Below are 20606 nucleotides of genomic sequence, written 5' to 3' on the forward strand. Positions count from 1 at the left end.
ATAACTAACGGGAACGACCTTTGACCTTTATACACAACAAATGGAGGAAGGAGGGTGATATTTTACAATTACAATAAAAAAAACACAATTCTCAAATCCATAACAATATATATATATATATATATATATATATATATATATATATATATATATATATATATATACATATATATATATATATATAACAATATATATAACAATATATATATATATATATATATATATATATATATCAGTTTCAACTGGAGCACATCGCCATCATTATAGCATTTAAATTGCATCAGACGTGGCAATAAATTTGAATTGTTGATCCCAGTTTGCCGGCTCGATGACACATGACGCCATTTGCATTTTTTGCCCTCTCCATCCCTACTCCATTTAGAATCCCGTGCGGACATGGGCAACTTGCTCGTGTTGAAAAAGATACAATCATATCTCCATTGCCCTGTACGAAAGTTTGGTGTTCTGGGTGAAAGGGGTGATCGATCACTTGCTTAGCTCAATTTATTTTTCACTCAAACTTCATTGGGGTCAGGGATTTTTTCCTTTTCATGGTAAGTCGCAAAATGTAAATAAAGGCCAAATCTGGTTAAAAAAAAAAAAAAGGTTCGATTATTTGTTTGGCAGAGATTAGTGTATTCCGAAATTAAGTCAACTCTGTGGGCTACTGCATCTATTTAAACAGAAAGCTCGTTTTTGTTGTACAATAATGAGTATTGTGCTATATGCTATGATGTGATGATTATACACATGCATAAGTCATGGTATCCCTCTTGAGCAATATTGCTTGGCATTTAGTGGAGTGTTGTTCATAGTATCACTTTTGTTTTATTTTTCGAAATACCACTGCGGAAACTCGTGATGATGAAGCCAAACCATCGCAATTTCCTTAGCAAAAACATTTAAAAGCAACGGTTCAGGATATTAACAATATGGCATGGCGAGTGTCTTAAAACCCTAATAGGGAATTGATATTGATAGCTCTACGAAGGACATGTGTCGGCGGTTGAAAATGTCTTCAAACGTTACTCTGGTCGAATTTGGTGTTTTGTGACGGTGGCAGACAGTTTTGGCGGTTGTGATTCGGCCCACCTTTCATACCTCCTCGTACTGTTGACATCACAATCTTGTACTTCCTCCTTTGACTTTGCATGCACTTATTTCTTGCTCGTTTCTACTGTTGCTATCAACTTGTGACCATCACATACTGCCTTTTGTATGTTATGGTCCTTGGTAATGCCCTTTTAATGCCTTTGTGATGACGTCACCGGAGGCATTATGTTTTCAGGTTGTCCATCCGTCCATCCGCCCGTCCATCTGTGCTTCCATGATAAGTTTTCATTAACGCGATAACTTAAGAACAGCTGAAGGGATTTAGGTCAAACTTGGTACAAGCATGTATAATGATGCAAAGATGAACCGATTCGATTTTGGGGTCACGAGGTCAAAGGTCGGAGCTCATGTTAGGTATAAATCCTGTTACCGTGATAACTTGTGAACCAGTGATTGGTGAGAATCCTAAGGTGGTACAAGTATATATGATGCAAAGATGAACTCATTAGATTTTGGCATCAAGCGGTCAAAGGTCAGAGTCATGTCAGGTAACACGACTGAAAGTCTAACAGCGGCATAGCCGGGCTTGTAAAATATTATAAACCACAAACACACATGATTAGCTTTTTAAAAAGTCGCTAATGCTGTTTATAACATTAAACAAAGAAATTTGGAGGAATCCCGACATCCGTGAGGTAAGTTTTACTTACAGAACTGAGGGAAGATCTACTGTAATCTATATACCCCACAATGGTTGGGTTAATAACATGCTATCAAAAAACCGAGGCGAATTCCTTACTTCCACGGTTGTTAGTACTGTACACCGCTTATCAATTCATGAACCATACATCGCTTCAATCCATTGACTTTGTATTCACGACATTAGGATTAAAGTGTTCTGGTCATATTTACGATATTATTATTATTATTATTATTATGAAAACGATACTACTGAAACGATATACTACTGTATTAAGAAACCTGGGCTTAATTTGTCCGAAGCCCCCGAAGGTGAGGCGTGAAGCCTAAGGCCTATAAGTACCGTATTGTTGGAAGAGACGTAACGCCGATGCTTTCGATATTTGATGGTCATTTTAACAAATGGGTTGTTTGTGTTTCACACTGAATGAAAAACGTCAAGGTAGAGCATGGTGATTGTGATATATGACAGGTTCGACGATATGTTCGGTCTGAACGAAATTCTAATCAAAATGCCAGAGTGTGGAGAGTCAGCCGCCATACAGCCATAATGGCATCAGAATTAATCACATCACCCTGTCATGTGACCAGATCCTCAGCTCTGATTGGTATACGTTTGAGGAGACATACATACAGACGGATAAATGCTGTTCTTGGAAGGCTTTGCCCTATGGGCTACACCACAAAAATGTGATACTTGCGAACAGCTGAAGGTAATTAAATCAAACTTGGTACAAGTATGTATAATGATGTAATAATGTCTGGAGGGAGCAATGACATTGAAGAGGAAGTGGAAGTTTGTTACACAGGTGGGGAAAAAGAGGAACAAATAAGTGGAGGTGAGCATTGATTCGGGATTTTGGGAGTTTCGCCAGAAGGGTGTTACTGGTGGACCACATGCTCCCTGCAGAAACCTGTGGGGACAAATCGCAAAGAGCAGACGGTGCAAGAACAGAAAGGAGGTGGTAGAAGACAGAGATGCCACCAACGTGTCTTCAATGGCCAAGTGATAGGCCCATATGCTCAGCTTAATCACAGGAGATTGCAATAATCTTGAAGGCTTTGGTTTCCATGGTGTATTGTTGAGCAAGATGAGGCAGGGGTGCCAGCCCAAAGGGGAGCGCAGTATTCCATCAAGCTGAAGATGAAAGCCTTGTAGGTGGATGGAAGTTCAGGAGTGCCAACAACAGACTTTGTACAACAGTGGATGCTCAGTCGGCAGCTTGCTTGGGAGGTCAACTTTGAAATGTGGTTTGCCCTAAAAAGATCATTGCTGATAGTAAGACCCTTTTGGAGAGAGAGATAGAAAGAGTGTGAGACTTGTCAGATTGTAATTTTTGTCATGGTCTGAAGAGAGGGAAGAGCCCCCAGCCTGCCTGTGTGAAGTCTCTGAGACTCGTGCGCTGTCTTTTTGGAAAGGCTGTGAACAGTATTCGCCTTGAGATGTCGTCTTATTGGGTTTCTGTTCCAGAAGTCTGCCTGCCTGTAGGTTCTTTGTGGAGTGGGTGGAACCGATGCATTTCTCTGAGGTATCAAATATTATTGTGTTCCTCACTTTGCAACCACCGATAATTAATCATTGCACCAACAACTCCTTGTATTTTGTGACTGTGGCAGAGAACAATTTTGACGTGGCATTTAGAATACTTTCCAGAGTTGTTTGCTTTGTAAGTTTTAGCCACACCTTTTTATCCCATCTGTTACTGTTTGACCAAGTGTGAGATTGCTGTCACATTCCCAGGGGACTTATCTTTTGCAGTATTGTGATAATACAGGATGTAGCGAGTAAAGGTGCCGAATGTAATTGTCCCCCGTCGCACCGCGGAGCGAAAGGGGGACTATGGTTTGTCCGTGCGGGCGTGCGTGCGTGCGGGCGTGCGTACGTGCGTGCGTAAGCGAAGGACCGCATTCGAATTTGGTGTGTGGGTGCAACCCACGTCAAAATCCAAGATGGCCGCCGCCATGTATGTCTGATGCCATGTACGTCTGAACATTGTGAGCGGAATATCTTGCAAAAATAAGCGAAGTACCAACTTCTAATCTGGTGTGTGGGTGTATCTAGGCATAAGGAAGAACCCTATTGAAAATTGGGTCGCCACGTCAAAATCCAAGATGGCCGCCGCCATGTATGTCTGAACCTTGTGAGCGGAATATCTTGGAAAATAAGCGAAGTACCAACTTCTAATTTGGTGTGTGGGTGTATCTAGGCATAAGGAAGAACGCTATTGAAAATTGGGTCGTTACGTCAAAATCCAAGATGGCCGCCTCCATGTATGTCTGAACCTTGTGAGCGAAATATCATATCATAGCATGTTTTCTGCGTCTTCCACTTTGTCAACTCGCATCACTTCCCCGACGGGGGACCTAGGCGTAACGCTTGTTTTTTTTGAAAGCCCTGACATGCAATGTAGAGTGAATTAATGATCAACCTGTACCCCAGAAATTCCTAAAAGTTGGGTCAACTACATATTCTGCTGCCATTAACTGCATCCTAAACATTTCCTTTTGATACTTTTCACAGTCACAGATACCAAAGGAGATTTGCAAGTAAAAATATGAATCCTGATCACTTCCCTCTCCCTACCTCCCCCCACCTGCCACCCCAGTTGTTTGGTACGATTATGAATTTATACTTGTATCAAACAGTGAACCAAAGCCGTTTTCACTCCGCCAACGGTCGAGCAGAGCCAATGTTTTGAGATCGAAATTGGAGGGAGCGGTGTGACCCATCCCTCAGCAGGGATTATGCAATTCTTCATTATGAATTGCGTCACAGCATTTTCGAGCACACAGAAACATCTTGCAAACAAGGATGCAAGTCCTCATCGACAACGAAGCCCCCAACAGTACCTTAAAAATGGGAAGTGTAGATTATACAGGTTGTGGACAAAAAAATGGGTAAATGAGGGACACCAAGCAACGGCTTCTACACAGGTGTGGCCCATGTGTTAATTAAGCAAATAACATCCCAGCATGCTTACGGTCATGTATAAAAATGCTGCACAGGCCTGGTTGCCTATAATTACAGTTAGCATTGTTGCAAGAGGAGACCCCTACCCCCCCCCCCCCCCCCCCCACTCTCCCAATGCCCCCCTATCCATAGGTTTGATGAGCATGACACAAATGTTGTCTATATGTCATGGCCTTTTCAGTCACCAGATCTAAACCCAATTGAGCATTTATGGGGTATTCTGGAATGCCACCTGATACAGCGTTTTCCACCTCCATCAAACAGGTTTGAGTTCATTGACTTTCTTGTAGAAGAATGGTGCCGCATCCGTCCTGCATAATTCCAGAAGTTGGTGACTTTGCCACGGCGCATACACGCCGTATTGGTGGCACGTGGTGGCCCAACACCCTATTAAGTATATATATGTTCTCGAAAGCATATACAGTACACTCCTGTACTATTATCTCCAATAAAAAAACAAATTCATCCCCAAAGTTTGGAAATAAAACGTGTCCCATGATTTTGGCTCCAATCCCAAATTAATTTGGTGTTCCTCGTGCCGAGGTATTATTTCATACAGGTGCGAAATCCGTCCAGTTATTTCGAGTAGAGGCGACGGACTGAATGACAGGACCCAAATTATAAGCCCTCATATGGTCTGATGCCCACTTAGGGACTAATAATACAGCATTTAACAATGCTGGGGTATATAGATTACAGCGGCTCTGAGAATGAACGACCTAGATATTAAATAGTAAATCTATGTGTGGACTCACGCTCTCACTGACACTGCCCAATTACAATAGCCTCTCCCTTCCCTATGGCAATGAGTAGGCCTAATCATCATGTCTGTAAACTTTTAAAACACGAAAGAGCCATCAGAGATTGCAGACCCTCGCCAGGACATGTTTGTGTGGTGTTTATTAGCTGCTGTGTTTGGGTGGTTTATTGATGACGTATATTTTTATTCAAACCAATATGGCTGCCGAACCACGTGAATGATGACATCATCAATTTAATTCTCACATACAATGTTTGTGTAGATCACCCTCAATAAATTTCAAAGTGACAGGATCAAGCGTTCTACTTGTCTAATTATGACATCATAATGAAGGCACTGATGACATCATCATGAATCTATGTTATTCCCCATGGGGAGTACTTGACAATGAGCCATGTTTCAATTTTTGTCCATGGAGTAGTTTCGGAGATATGGAGGTGCAAAGTTTTTCGGTTTTTCCAAGATGGCACCTGTACCACGTGACATGTGATGTCATTATTATCATTAACATTTCTACACGAGGAGGCGCTCCTATGGTAAAAATTTGTTGAAATAAAAAAATATTTTGGTATCCACATGTGTATTTCTTTGGTTTGCAGTGCAACAAACCAAAAAAGCTGAAAAAAGCACTAAATCCGAGCTTATTCCACACAGAAATCCTAACATGGCCCGGACAATATTATTGGCACCTTTTAGAAGTTGTTAGAAATAATTAGATTTCAAACAGGTGATTCTCCTTTACTTTGGAATTGAACTCACCTGTGGTGAGTTGCAGGTGCCTGCAATATAAAAATCACTCATTCAACCAGTTTGAATAGAGCAAAGGAGTCATTCTGCTGTTTTGTGTCACTGTGTGCACCGCAATGAGCATGGAGAAAAGAAAGAAAACCAGAGAATTGTCTGAAGAGGTCAGACACAAGGTTGTGGCCAAGCATGGACAATCTCAAGGCTACAAAAGTCCATCTCCAGAGACCTCGATGTTCCTGTGTCCACCGTATGCAATGTTATCAGGATGTTTAAGGCCCATGGCACTGTAGCCAACCTCCCTGGACGTGGCTGCAAGAGAAAACCTAATCAAAGATTGCAGCGAAGAATTGTTTGAATGGTGGAGAAAGCCCATCGATCAACTGCCAAACAGATTCTAGCTCACCTTCAGAACAAGATACAACAGTTTCAAGTCGCACCATTTGTCACCAACTCGATGAAAGGGTGTTTTATGGTAGGAGACCCAGGAGGAGCCCTCTGCTGAGAAAGAGAGAGACATAAGAAAACCCGACTGGAGTTTGCCAAAACACACTTGAACAAGCCAGAATCCTTCTGGGAGAATGTCCTGTTGACAGATGAGACCAAATTAGAGCTTTGTGGTAAAGCACATCATCTCTATGTTTACAGAAAACAAAATGAAGCCTTCAAAGAAAAGAACACCTTCTCTACAGTCATACATGGAGGACGTTCAGTGATGTTTTGGGGTTGCTGTGCTGCCTCTGGCACTGGGTGCCTTGAATGTGTGCATGGCCTCATGAAATCATGAGATTACCAAGGCATTTTGGAGCACAATGTTCAACCTAGTGTCAGAAACCTGGGTCTCCGTCGAACAGGACAATGACCCCAAATACACTTTAAAAAACACCGAGGAATGGTTCAAGACAAAACGCTGGACTGTTCTGAAGTGGCCAGCAATGAGTCCAGATCTAAATCACATTGAAGACCTGTGGCGAGATTTGAAACAGCAGTTGGGAGAAGGTACCCTTCAAATCTATGAGAACTGGAGCTGTTTGCACAAGAAGAGAGGGCCAAACTGCCAGTCGAGAGGTGGAGGAAGCTAATTCATGGCTATAGGAAGCGCTTGACTAGTTATTTTGTCCAAATGTTGTGCTACCAAATATTAAGTCCTGGGTGTGAATAATTTTGTCAATTCCATTTCTTTTTATTTTCTGATTTAGAAGGATATATTAAGTTCTGAATCAAAAACAAAGGTACTGCAATATTAACAGTGAAATAAAGAATTGTGGAGACCAAATACTTTTGTCAATTTCAACGTCTTTTTAGAGAAAATTGTGAGTTATTTGAAAAAAGTGCAAGCGTGCCAATATTTTTGGCCACGACTGTACATGAATGTGTCTGTCTGTGTGTTTGTCTCGTTCCTGTATCCCCTCACCACTTCGAACATCGTCGCCAAACTTTGTTGACGTAATTGTTTTACAGTTCTGTTTACACTGTCTTAATACGCTTCTGACTTTTATTCTGTTTAGCCCAGTCCAAAGTAGATTTTTCTCAAAGCGTTCGCCATGGTGGAAGAAGGGTTGGCAGTATGGCCTAGAGGTACACACACTCCCCTCTTAGTTGTCTAGCCTAGGTTTGAATCTCAACCCAGGTGTAAACTGTCATCCTGGTGATTCATCAATGTGTGTGCCGTTCCTCGGATTGACTTTAAGTGGGCATCAGTGGGCATCGTGTCTGCCAGCATTAGTTGGTTGACGTTAAACATCCCACGATGTCCCTTGCAAAAAGGAGGCGAGCTATCACCGGCATCCTGAACAAATTCAAAATTCCTGCCCTAACCATGGTCGAACGTTAAGCTTGACCAGCCGATTATTGAAAGACTTGGGCCAAAAACTTCCCTGGCCAACTCCACATAAACGTGGGAATAATTTTGGCTGTTAAAAAGGAAGAAGAAGTTTACGATGCTGGATGATGTCACGGAATTCCCATGGTTGATGCTTTTAGCCCAACCATCATTGGATTTTTTTTTTTTTTTTTTGTTGTATACAGAATCGAGGCTCGTGTAAGAGCTAACACATTAAACATGAAAACATGCACACACACATAAACCAAATAATGAAGGGAGCAGGAGACAAGAGGGGGAGAGAGAAAGAAGCACACAAGCACAACAACAGTCGAGAACAGGGACGTCGGTAGATCTGTGGAAGGGAGAGGGCTGAGGGAGGAGGGAGGGATGCACAGTATAAAGCAAATGAACACTACTAGGAATTTTAGGAAAGAAGTTGGAGATTGAAAGAGGTGGATTTGGGGTGTTTTAATGGGGGTACAAAAGATCAAGGTTTTGGGTGGGGGGGGGGGGGGAGATAAGAGATGGTGGTGAACCATCAGTTGGCTCAATTTATTTAACTTGGGATTGTTGTTGTTATATGTTCTACCAAACCTTCATGTCCTACCAAACCCCATATCATCCCATCACTCGTCCTTAAACAGGTACAGTCACGTGAAAAAGTAAGTACACCCCATGTAAAGTTTTGACTTTTTCAACATATTTCAACATACAGCTATTTGATCTTCATTTCAACAATATTGATAGATAAAGGTGATATAATACAACAAATATCATGAAACATTTACATTTTGTAGTCCATTGTATAATTTAAATAAACATAAATGCAAATTTCGCATGTGGAAAAAGTAAGTACTCCCTTACATTTATCATTACTTCAAATACCTAAAATTAGAATCAGGTGCACCAACTCAGGTGCAAATGATTAGAACATTGTTAGAGAGGATCTTGGAGGAACCTGTCTTATTTAAACCTCAGCTATTTAGTTTGGTTTGCTCTTTGTTGTTGAAGTGTGCGGCGTCACCATGCCTAGATCAAAAGAGCTCTCTGAGGCCTTCAGAAAGAAGGTTATAGATGCCTACGAGTCTGGGAAGGGATTTAAAAAGACCTCCAAACAATTTGAAATCAATCATTCGACTGTCCGGAAGATCATCTATAAGTGGGGAAGATTCCGAACAACTACCAACTTGTTCAGGCCAGGCCGCCCCAGCAAGTTCAGCCCGAGAGCAGACTGCAAGATGCTGAACGAAGTCTCTAAGAACCCCAGAATGACATCACGGGACCTACAGGTAGCTCTTGCCACTGTTGATGTCAAAGTGCACGAGTCCACCATTAGAAAGAGGCTGCACAAATTTGATCTACATGGGAGGTGTGCCAGGAGGAAACCTTTGCTGTCCAGAAAGAACATCAGGGCAAGACTAAAGTTTGCCAATGAACACCTAGGCAAAGACCAGCACTTCTGGAACAATGTGCTCTGGACAGATGAGTCAAAGGTAGAGCTATTTGGCCACAGTACCAGAAGACATGTTTGGCGAAAACCAAAGACAGCATTTGACCACAAGAACCTGATACCAACTGCAAAGCATGGTGGTGGAAATATTATGGTTTGGGGCAGTTTTGCTGCATCAGGGCCTGGGCAGCTCACCATCATAGAATCCACTATGAATTCTTCATTGTACCAGAGGGTGCTTGAGGATAATGTGAGGCCATCTGTCGGAAAGTTGAAGCTCAACTGAAGGTGGACCTTGCAACATGACAATGACCCTAAACATACCAGTAAATCCACCAAGGAATGGCTGAAAAGAAAGAAATGGATGGTTCTGGAATGGCCAAAAGCCCGGATCTAAATCCCATCGAGATGTTGTGGGGGGATTTGAAACGAGCTGTGCATGCAAGAAACCCCTCAAACATCGCACAGCTGAAAGTATTCTGCATGGAGGAGTGGGCAAAAATTTCTCTCAGTCGATGTCAGAGACTGGTAGACAGTTATAAGAAACGCCTACTTGAGGTTGTTTCTGCCAAAGCGGGCAATAGCACATATTAGAGCCAAGGGTGTACTTACTTTTTCCACATGCAAAATTTGCATTTATGTTTATTTAAATTATACAATGGACTACAAAATGTAAATGTTTCATGATATTTGTTATATTATATCACCTTTATCTGTCAATATTGCTGAAATGAAGATCAAATAGCTGTATGTTGAACTATGTTGAAAAAGTCAAAACTTTGCATGGTGTGTACTTACTTTTTCACGTGACTGTATATCCACAAGTATTGTAAAGAAAGAAGGAAAAAAGCACTTATTGTTGTTTATAAAAATATGGGCAATGTCCCTGGGCTCACTTGGTAGACCCAGGGACCCACTGGTAGGTGTGGATGACCCACAAAATATGTAACGGAGAAGAAATAAATACCTATTCTGGGGGCACACACCTCAGATCCTGATTTTTTTTTTTTTGTTGTTTAATGCTGTGAACAAACTTTGGTACATCACGTGTGATGAAGGTTGTGGTCAAATTTCACCAAAATTATGTGTGTAGTTCTGGAGAAGAAGATCCGAGTGTTTACATACAGCCTGACTGATGGACACCGCATGATGCTAATCTCGCAATTTCTGTTCCAAGTGAGCTAAAAATGACGAAGGGAACAATCTCCCCAAGGTGCCAGTCAGATAAATAAATGCTCCATGATACTTTAATGTGTAAAATTACAAACGTTTGTCTTATTTTTGTGATTTTTGTTTGTTTGTTTCAGCTACATGACAGGGGTCGTATCTTTGATCCCATGAGCATGCACTCCTTGGAAAATTCTCTTGTTGATATAATGCGCTCCGAAAATGACCATTTGAAAGGTAAGGTCAGGACATTTTCTTTTCCATGTGATCATTGTTTTCATCATAATTTAAAATGATAAATAGTTATGTTGTCCAGATTTTTCAAACGCGTTCGTTTCTCCCCATCATGCAACACCAATTTAAACTTGTTGCCTCGGCCACTGAAGGTGGAAGGAGGTTATGTTTTCACCCATGTCTGTTTGTCTGTCGGTGAGCAGGATATCTCAAAAAGGTATGGACGGATTTGGACGAAACCTGGTAGACAAATTGGGTGTGTGATAAGGACAAATTGTTTAGAATTTGATGAAGATCCAGATCCAGACACGATAATTTTTTATTACCTCTGCTACCGAAGGTGGATAGAGGTTATCTTTTCACCCCTGTCTGTTTGTTTGTTTTTGAGCACGTTATCTCAAATAGGTGTGGACAGATTCGGACGAAAATTGGTGGAGAGGTTGGGTGTGTGACATGGACGAATCGATTCGATTTTGGTGAAGATCTGAACCCATGGACTCTGATACGAGAATTATTTAATTTTTAAGTGATTCGTCACCATTGAGAGATCGGGTGAAAAGCGATATATAACATGATATTTAAAAAAGTTATGAACGAGTAATGACAAAACTTTGTGGACGAGTTGGTTAGGTGACAAGAACAAGCCGATGCCATTTTGGTTCAGGTCCGAATCCAGATCCGGCCTATCAGTGGGATACAAATCATAAACTGTTCAGCCTGGCGGAGGTATGCTCTCTACTGAGTGCCGTTCTCATTCCCTTTCTGTTTATATGATTGTTGTGATGTGCCGTCGATAAATGTGGGAGGGATTACTGGCCATGCCACTTTACTACTCGGAAGAGCAAATTAGTGGTTTTTTGGTGCTGTCATTACCCATGTGTCGCTTTATTTTGCTGTTATTGTAATGGTTGTTTGTTTGAAATTGACTAATTTTACTACTGCATTTTGGACGGTTGTATTTCAACGATCTGAAAAATATTTGATGATGATTGAAAATATATGGTAATAGTAATGATTTAAAGAAAAAAAATGAAACCTGTGATGTCCAAAGAGCCCAAGCTGGACCTTTTCAGACAAAAAGGTGCAATGCTAGGTTACCCCGTGAGTTGCATGTGGATGCGTGTAAACGCCACCTGCTTCGCAGTTATTTATACATGTAGTGAGTAACTTAATATGGAGCGTCCAGCACGCTGTGCAGGAATTGGCGATGGCTGGAACGCAGAGTGCCAGGTGAGCAGCTGATTTCCAGTAAGATGTACGTTTCCCCAAGGGTTCGCCAATCTGACCTGGCAAAGGTCACGTTTAGTCGAGATACAAACTTGGGATCTGCCGAGGATATTTATGTCGTTGGCCCATTACCTTTAGTGTCGTCCCTCGTATGCTCGAGCCCTGTGCACCCACCGTGTGAATGACGATCTGATACCCCTCGTTTGTGGGCTCGCACCAACGTGAGATAACTAACTGAAGGTCGGTGTACTTTACAGTTACTTGAAAATCGACACCTAATTAACTCACCAGCCAATCTTAATAACTCAGCACCTGTGAAACTGCACCTGTAAGTCTTTAATCCTTGGAATGCCTCCTGTTCCTTATTGCTTTTGACATGCATGTGCGGCCTCAAAGGTACCATTTAGTGGAGAATTCTGATAATAAATAACCTTTCTATATGTCATGAGCATTATACAATCAATCTTAGATGTAATAATTTTTCATTGATTTTGGTAAATGCGTTTTATAACATCAGTTCTCCTCGATTCACCAACCACCCCACTGCTGCTAGGCCGCTCATCTCTCTTTCCAATGGACGAGGCATTTTTAGAGGATGCACGTGATGGAGTCCTCAGCTCACCAGGCTCTCGCTCCCAAGGAAGCCATGATGGGGAGCTGGTAGAGCGCTTCTCACGCAAAGTGTTTGTAGGCGGGCTGCCACCTGACATTGATGAAGGTAATTTGGTTAATCGCCGAATGATTTCTGAAGCACTTTCCTTTGAGAGTGAACTTGATCATCACGCAGATGTTGCTCACATCTAGCATTTGTCCCACAATTCGAATTTTGTGAAGCACTTGTACAAAAGAGAGATGGAATGCATTTCGATCTTTGGGGTAATTGCTCTACTCTTGCGTCTTTACAACACACAATATCTCAACCATCTGATTTTTAACTCAACTGGACTATGTCCAGCTGAGTTTTTGTCGACACCCAGTGTACGTCGTCTGTCTGTCTGTCTGTCGTCTGTAAACAATTCGACGTCTACGCTCTAAAAGTCACAAATATTGATCTGATTTGATGAAACTTGTTATGCAGCATCTTTAAGACATAAACTAGTTTGGGATTGCATTTGGCCGTTGCACACCAAAAAATGGGCGCGGCAGGGCGGCCATATTGAAAAATCAATTTTTGTCAATCTGGTACTTCCTAATGTAGCTAGAAGGCTGAAACTTGGTGTGCAGACAGTATGTAACAAACCTCAACACATATATTACGGGTTTTGACGATGTCCGAAAAATGACCTCGTCGTGACCTATGACATGACTTGACCCATAAACATAAGTTTGGACGATGTCCAAGCTCTAAAAGTCACAAATACTGATCAGATTTGATGAAACTTGTGCCTTTTGCCACTTAAAGATATTTGAAAACACACATATAAACGCACATATAAACATATAAACGCACATATAAACTATATAGTTTGTGGTTCTATTATGCATATTCTAACCATATTGATATAGATCAGTTGAGTTCAGGTTCCCTGGAACCTCTAGTTTAAATAAAGATAGTAGCTGATCTACCACTCATCGGATTTTAATGTTGTGTTCGTCAATTCTCAAGTTGGAAGTGAAACTATTTTAAACTTGTGTTGGTGGGTTGTGATGTGCAAGAACACCTAACCTGTTTATTTATGATTGCTTGATTTAAACTTCCGGTGTATAGAACGGTAGAAAGATGATGCATTTTCAACGCGAGGATGCTGGGGTTGGAGGAGGATGATGCATCTTCGGCAGTAGGAAGGCTATCTTCAGTGGCAGGATACTGGGATCAGGTTGCTATGAGTTCTCTGATAGACTGTGGCCTGAAATAGCCGACATTTTCTACCGAATTGATACCAGAGAAGCTTTTCAATACGAAAGATAGGGTGTTGCCCTTTCCCAAAAATAAACCGAAAGTTTGGCCTGTGGAACCGCTGCCATGTTGACTTGGACTCTTATCATTGCTTTCTGAACAGCCGTCCTGGGGTTTTTGTATATATATTTTTAATCGAGTAAGTAATATCCTGTGGGTTTTATCATTTTCGTCAAAAAATTCCAATTTGATTGCTTTATTGACTGACCTCTTAGTCTGTTCCATTTCATCACTTTAGCAAGCTCAGCGAGAAAACTGGCCCTGGGAAATGCCACCGTGAGGCCCTACCGAGATGCATAATGGCTATCACGTGACGTGCAAATGCCCGACTTGACCAAACCCACTGAATGCCCATGTCAGCACTGTCTACCGCGGCTTATTATTATCAGTTGGTTAATCACAAGACCTTTTTATGTTGTCAACATTACTAAGAAACTTTACAATAAACAAATCATATTTGGGAGCTTTTTAACGTCGTGATGACAACCGAAGTAGAGATTTTGGAATAATGTCACTGCAAACGAGAATCCTCCATTAAAATTATTTTTGATAAGTAAAAAACGCCTTCCACTTATTTCATGTACAACTCTAATGCTAATGAAGACAATTTTTAGACCTTAGGATAGGCTCGTTGTGCCTTCAGAAGATAAATTGTATACATATGAAATGTGCCCATGTCGAGGTGGAAACTTTATAAGCTGTACACTCTAAATTTATTTTAGGACTGCTTCAAATTGCATATGTGAGAGTGGGAAGGTCATTACTGCTTTGCCCAATTGCATATTAAGTGGAGAGATTATGCCATATGCTCTGTCTGTGTTACTTGTGTGTGCCCTCCATCCCCCTCTGCATGATTTGGCAATGCAGAACCCGACAGGATGAGCCAGAGTTGAAGTGCACTTTCCTTTGATCTGTTTAGTCTGGGTTTGTTTCTCAACCAGACAATAAACCATCAGACTGACTCTTCACAGACAGGTAGTTGTGTCGATGAGTGTGCCATCCCTTATACTGACATTAAACTGGGCACCCACCTGCTCGCATTGATTTCTGGTGGACATTAAATATCCCATGGTTTCTTTCAGCAAAGAGTAAGAGAGTTATCACTAGCACCCTGGAACAAATTCCAAATCCTTGCCTTAACTATCTCCAGTTGAATGCCAGGCCTGGACAGCTGGTTCCAGAACGATTTAGGCCAACAAGTAAATGCTATATGAGCCACAGACCCCCAACTTAATGGGAATGTGGTGTAACAAATAAGATGAATAGAACTGCGATTATATTGCATAATTAGCTTACTGCTGTTGATGTAAACACCCATCAATGAGCATGTTAAAAATACATACTAACATCTCATTTTTAGCCGCGTCGCAGACGCTGCTCATAGAGTGCACGCTGCTGTTGTTGTTACCACCGCTTCTTCTTCTTCTTCTTCTTCTTCTTCTTGTTCTTGCGGAGAAGACAAAACCTCAAAGCTCCACCCATTCTGGGAACCATAGCTCCACCCATTTTGGGAGAGCCTTCATATAAACAAATATCCACCATTTTATTAACTCGCATAGCTTTGAGGCCTGTTTTGTAGGCCCGTGGTGTCTTCCTCTCACACAGTTTTCTTTCAAATCAAATTCGATATACCATTTCATTTTTCACAGTCGCCAACATAGTTTTAGACTCGGTTGAAAAAAAACGGGAAGAAAATCCGATGAAAGTTGCCCTTTATAGAACGAAATGAATTCTCAAAGGCCTGTAACTTCAAGTCCATTGACATATTTTTTTTTTAAATCGCGGCATGCTCAGTCATACACCGCCCGAAATAAGAGACGGGAAAATGCCGAGATATATATATTTTGTTTAAATCGCGGCATGCTCAGTCATACACCGCCCGAAATAACAGACGGGAAAATGCCGAGATATATTAAAAATTCGTCCATTTGATGACAATCGTCACGATGAAATATTTAATTTATACGTCGTCACAATAATGTGGAGAGAGGAGCATAGCTTCGTTCACGTGTCGCCACACACGGGAAATTGCCGAGATATATATTTTTTTATATCGCGACATGGTCAGTCATACACCGCCTGAAATAACAGACGGGAAAATGCCGAGATATATTAAAAATTCGTCCATTTGATGACAATCGTCACGATGAAATATTTAATTTATACGTCGTCACAATAATGTGGAGAGAGGAGCATAGCTTCGTTCACGTGTCGCCACACACGGGAAATTGCCGAGATATATATTTTTTTCAATCACGGCATGGTCAGTCATACACCGCCTGAAATAACAGACGGGAAAATGCCGAGATATATTAAAAATTCGTCGCCACACACGGGAAATTGCCGAGATATATTTTCACTTTGCACAAAAATAACATCAAGTAATCGAATCAATAGGAATGTCCTGTGCCTATAACATCGACGTTTTCGGCACAGCTGCATCTAGGCATTGTGTAACATCGACGCGGCTTTTGTTTTAATGAAAACTTTTTGTACTTGTTTTAACTTTAGTAGGCAACTTATCTCAGTTTTGAGCTGCTTAAATTCTGAGTGGAGCATGAGTTACACAGTGTGCAGGTACATAATGTTCTCTTCTTTAGTGAATATACACAAGACACTCGGATTTATAAACACATGCAGATAGTACAGCTTGCTGAACTAATCTTTCAAAGTATTGCATTTCAACTATTTTCTTCCTTGTGTCCTAGAATAATGATTATTTTAAACAGTATTTCAAGGATCATGGAGAATCTTGTACATGCATTGCATATGGGACAAGGATATTAGTAGATATTAGATATGTATACCTTTACACAAAATACAAGAGAATTGGTGTGAAACTGGATCAATCAACTTACTATATGGAATGGTCAACCTGGGATCCCAGCATTATGATATATTCACTACCGGTCAAAAGTTTTAGAACACCTCAATTTCATCCAGTTTTTATTGAAATTTACGCAGTTTAATATCCAGTGAATAACCCGAAATGGTACAAAGGTAAGCAGTAAACTGCTCGAGGTTAAAAAAAAAGTTTAGGTTAGCAAAAACGGGAAAATAATGTAAATTGCACAGTTATATTGTAAAAAAAAAAAAGGCCTTATTCAGGGAACAAGTAATGGGTTAACAACTTACAGCTGTTCTGCAGCAACGTAAGTAAATTAAGTCTTGAAAGTTGATGCAAACAATTCCTACAGGTGTCCCAACCTCTGCTGATTACTTGATTACAAACCCCCTGTCTGTATAAAAGCAATATTGGAACAGACTGTTATTCCACCCTCTGAAGCATTATTTGGACAATATTGCACTGCAGGAAGTAGTATATTGGAAACTGGAGGAAACTGACAGGAAGAGGTCTGGCAGACCCAAAGCCACAACAGAATCAGAAGACAAGTTTCTGAGAGTGAACAGCTTGCGTGATAGGCGGCTCACAGGACAACAGCTTCAAGCACAGCTTAACACTGGTCGAAGTAAACAAGTCTCGGTTTCAACTGTGAAGAGAAGACATCGAGTTGCAGGTTTGACCGGTCGAGTGGCAGTAAGAAAGCCATTGCTAAGATGGCAAAATAAGAAAAAGAGGCTTGCCTGGGCCATAAAGCACCGCCAGTGGACTACTGAAGACTGGAAGAAGGTCTTATGGACCGATCAATCAAAATTTGAAATCTTTGGTTCATCACGCAGGGTCAGTGTACGCCGTCGAGTTAGCGAAAGGATGGTTCCTCAGTGTGTGACACCAATTGTCAAACATGGAGGAGGAAGCATGATGGTCTGAGCTCTTTTGCTGGATCCAGAGTCGGCAACTTGCACAGAGTGACTGGCACCCTGAACCAAAAGGGCTACCACAGCATTTTGCAGCGCCATTCAATACCCTGGTGAACCATGGTGTTGGGCTAGTGGCTAGGGTGCCGGCTTAGGATCCTAGGATCCTGGGTTCGAATCCTGGTCGATCGCTGAATTAACGCCAGGGGGGTTGTCTCAGCCTGTCATCCTTCCGAGGTCGGCTAATTGAGTACCAGTTCACTGGTAATTCCCTGTTTGTCGTTAAAGGTGGCAAAAAGGGTTGGCGTCAGGAAGGGCATCCGGCCGTAAAACATTGCTTCAAAAAGGGGACCAAAAAACAACAACAACCACGGTTCCCGAAAAAGGCCAACCCCCGCTTTGCGGGGAAAAATGGCCTCTAAAGGTGGTTTTATTCAATACCCTCTGGTATACGCCTAGTTGGTCAGGGGTTCATTCTACAGCAAGATAATGACACACCTCCAGGCTATGTCAAAACTACCTTCAAGGAAAAGAACAAGACGGGAGTCTTCAAATCATGGAATGGCCAGCACAGTCTCCAGACTTAAACGCCATCGAGCTGGTTTGGGATGAACTGGACAGAAGGGTGAAAGCAAAGCAACCTACGAGTGCAACACATTTGTGGGAATTTCTGCAACAGTGTTGGGAAGAACTTCCCGAACAATATTTGATTTCCATTGTACAAAGAATGCCATGAGTGTGTTCGGCGGTTATATCTGCAAAAGGTGGCGACTTTGCCGAGTCAAAAATGTAAATTAAATTTTGTTAGACAAAATGATTCTATGATTTCTTTTTTTATCTCCAATTGTTTATTTCTTCTATGCTTAATTTCAGAGTACATTGAGACATTAAACTGCGTAAATTTCAATAAAAACTGGAAAAATTGAGGTGTTCTAAAACTTTTGACCGGTAGTGTCTTCTGAAATGTGCAATCCAAAATTTGCAAGATTGTAATAGAGGACTCAAAACCTCAAAAACAGTTTTAGTTTGAGGGGAAAAAAAACAAATAAATAAATAAACATAGCTGCTTCTGACATACAGTACCTTCAGAAAGTACAGTCGGACCCTGACATTAGTGGGAGATACATTCCTGGAAAATGCAGCGAAAGGAAAGTCGTAACTGTGAATGTGCGGACATTGCTTCAATGGGAAAAGTGGGAATAGGTTCCCGTCAGTTTGTGATTCACGGAAAATCCATGAATGTCGAGGCAAAGCCCGCAAATGTTGAGGAAAATCTGCAAATGTCGGGGCATTGTTTTCAGTGGGGAAAAGGGAGACAGATAATTGCTTGAAACTCGTAGATGCGGTGGAGTGTTTTCATTTGGTACAGTAACTCACGGGGGTTGACATGTTATGCAGCTGATGGAATATCCTGCTATGTTCACAGTGTGAATGGTGTAATATCCCCCAAAGTTGTTCATATTGAAAATGGTGGGATATCCTGCAAAGCAATGTTTACCGTGTGAATGGCATGATATCCCGTAAATAAATGTTTACCACGTGAATGGCGGGATATCCTGCAAAGCAATGTTTACAGTGTGAATGGCAGGATATCCCATGAAGCAATGTTCACAGTGAGAATGACGGGATATCCCATGAAGCAACGTTCACAGTGTGAATGGCGGGATATCCCACGAAGCAATGTTCACAGTGTGAATGGCGGGATATCCCGTGAAGCTATGTTCACAGTGTGAATGGCGGGATATCCCAAGAAACAATGCTCACAGTGTAAATGGTGGGATATCCCACGAAGTAATGTTCACAGTGTAATTAGTGGGATATCCCACGAAGAAATGTTTACTGTGTGAATGGCGGGATATCTCACAAAGCTATGTTCACAGTGTGAATGGTGGGATATACCACGAAGCAATGTTCACAGTGTGAATGGTGGGATATCCCACGAAGCAATGTTCACTGTGTAAATGGCGGGATATCCCACGAAGCAATGTTCACAATGTAAATAGTGGGATATCCCACGAAGCAATGTTCACTGTGTAAATGGTGGGATATCCCACGAAGCTATGTTCACTGTGTAAATGGCGGGATATCCCACGGAGCTATGTTCACAGGGTGAATGGTGGGATATCCCACGAAGCTATGTTCACTGTGTAAATGGTGGGATATCCCACGGAGCTATGTTCACAGTGTGAATGGCGGGATATCCCACAAAGCAATGTTCACAGTGTAAATAGTGGGATATCCCACGAAGAAATGTTTACTGTGTGAATGGCGGGATATTCCACGGAGCTATGTTCACTGTGTAAATGGCAGGATATGCCACGAAGCACTGTTCACAGTGTGAATGGCAGGATATCCCACAAAGCAATGTTCACAGTGTGAATGGTGGGATATCCCACGAAGCAATGTTCACAGTATGAATGGTGGGATATCCTACGAAGCTATGTTCACAGTGTGAATGGTGGGATATCCCACGAAGCACTGTTCACTGTGTAAATGGAGGGATATCCCACGAAGCAATGTTCACAGTGTGAATGGTGGGATATCCCACGAAGCAATGTTCACAGTGTATATAGTGTGATATCCCACGAAGAAATGTTTACTGTGTGAATTGCGGGATATCCTACAACGCTATGTTCACAGTGTGAATGGCGGGATATCCAACGAAGCAATGTTCACTATGTAAATGGCGGGATATCCCACAAAGCTATATTCACAGTGTGAATGGTGGGATATCTGACGAAGCTATTTTCACAGTGGGAATGGTGGGATATCCCACGAAGCAATGTTTACTGTGTGAATGGTGGGATATCCCACAAAACA

The 20606-nt window shown here is 41.6% G+C and overlaps 1 protein-coding gene across 2 annotated transcripts in view; it reads left to right on the forward strand.

Moving 5' to 3' along the window:
• Positions 1 to 20606, forward strand: part of LOC137413001 (cytoplasmic polyadenylation element-binding protein 2) — a 162375-nt gene that overhangs the window by 102231 nt on the left and 39538 nt on the right. Inside the window, exons 2-3 of one of the 2 annotated variants that reach the window (XM_068098366.2) lie at positions 10810 to 10906; positions 12684 to 12848. In XM_068098366.2, coding sequence (XP_067954467.2) covers positions 10810 to 10906; positions 12684 to 12848 — 262 coding nt within the window. The remainder of the gene's footprint in view (positions 1 to 10809; positions 10907 to 12683; positions 12849 to 20606) is intronic. The other variant, XM_068098376.2, reaches the window with a different exon arrangement.

The sequence above is a fragment of the Myxine glutinosa genome, chromosome 1 (genome assembly GCF_964187855.1).
Source record: "Myxine glutinosa chromosome 1, kmMyxGlut1.1, whole genome shotgun sequence".
Taxonomy (NCBI): Eukaryota; Metazoa; Chordata; class Myxini; order Myxiniformes; family Myxinidae; genus Myxine; species Myxine glutinosa.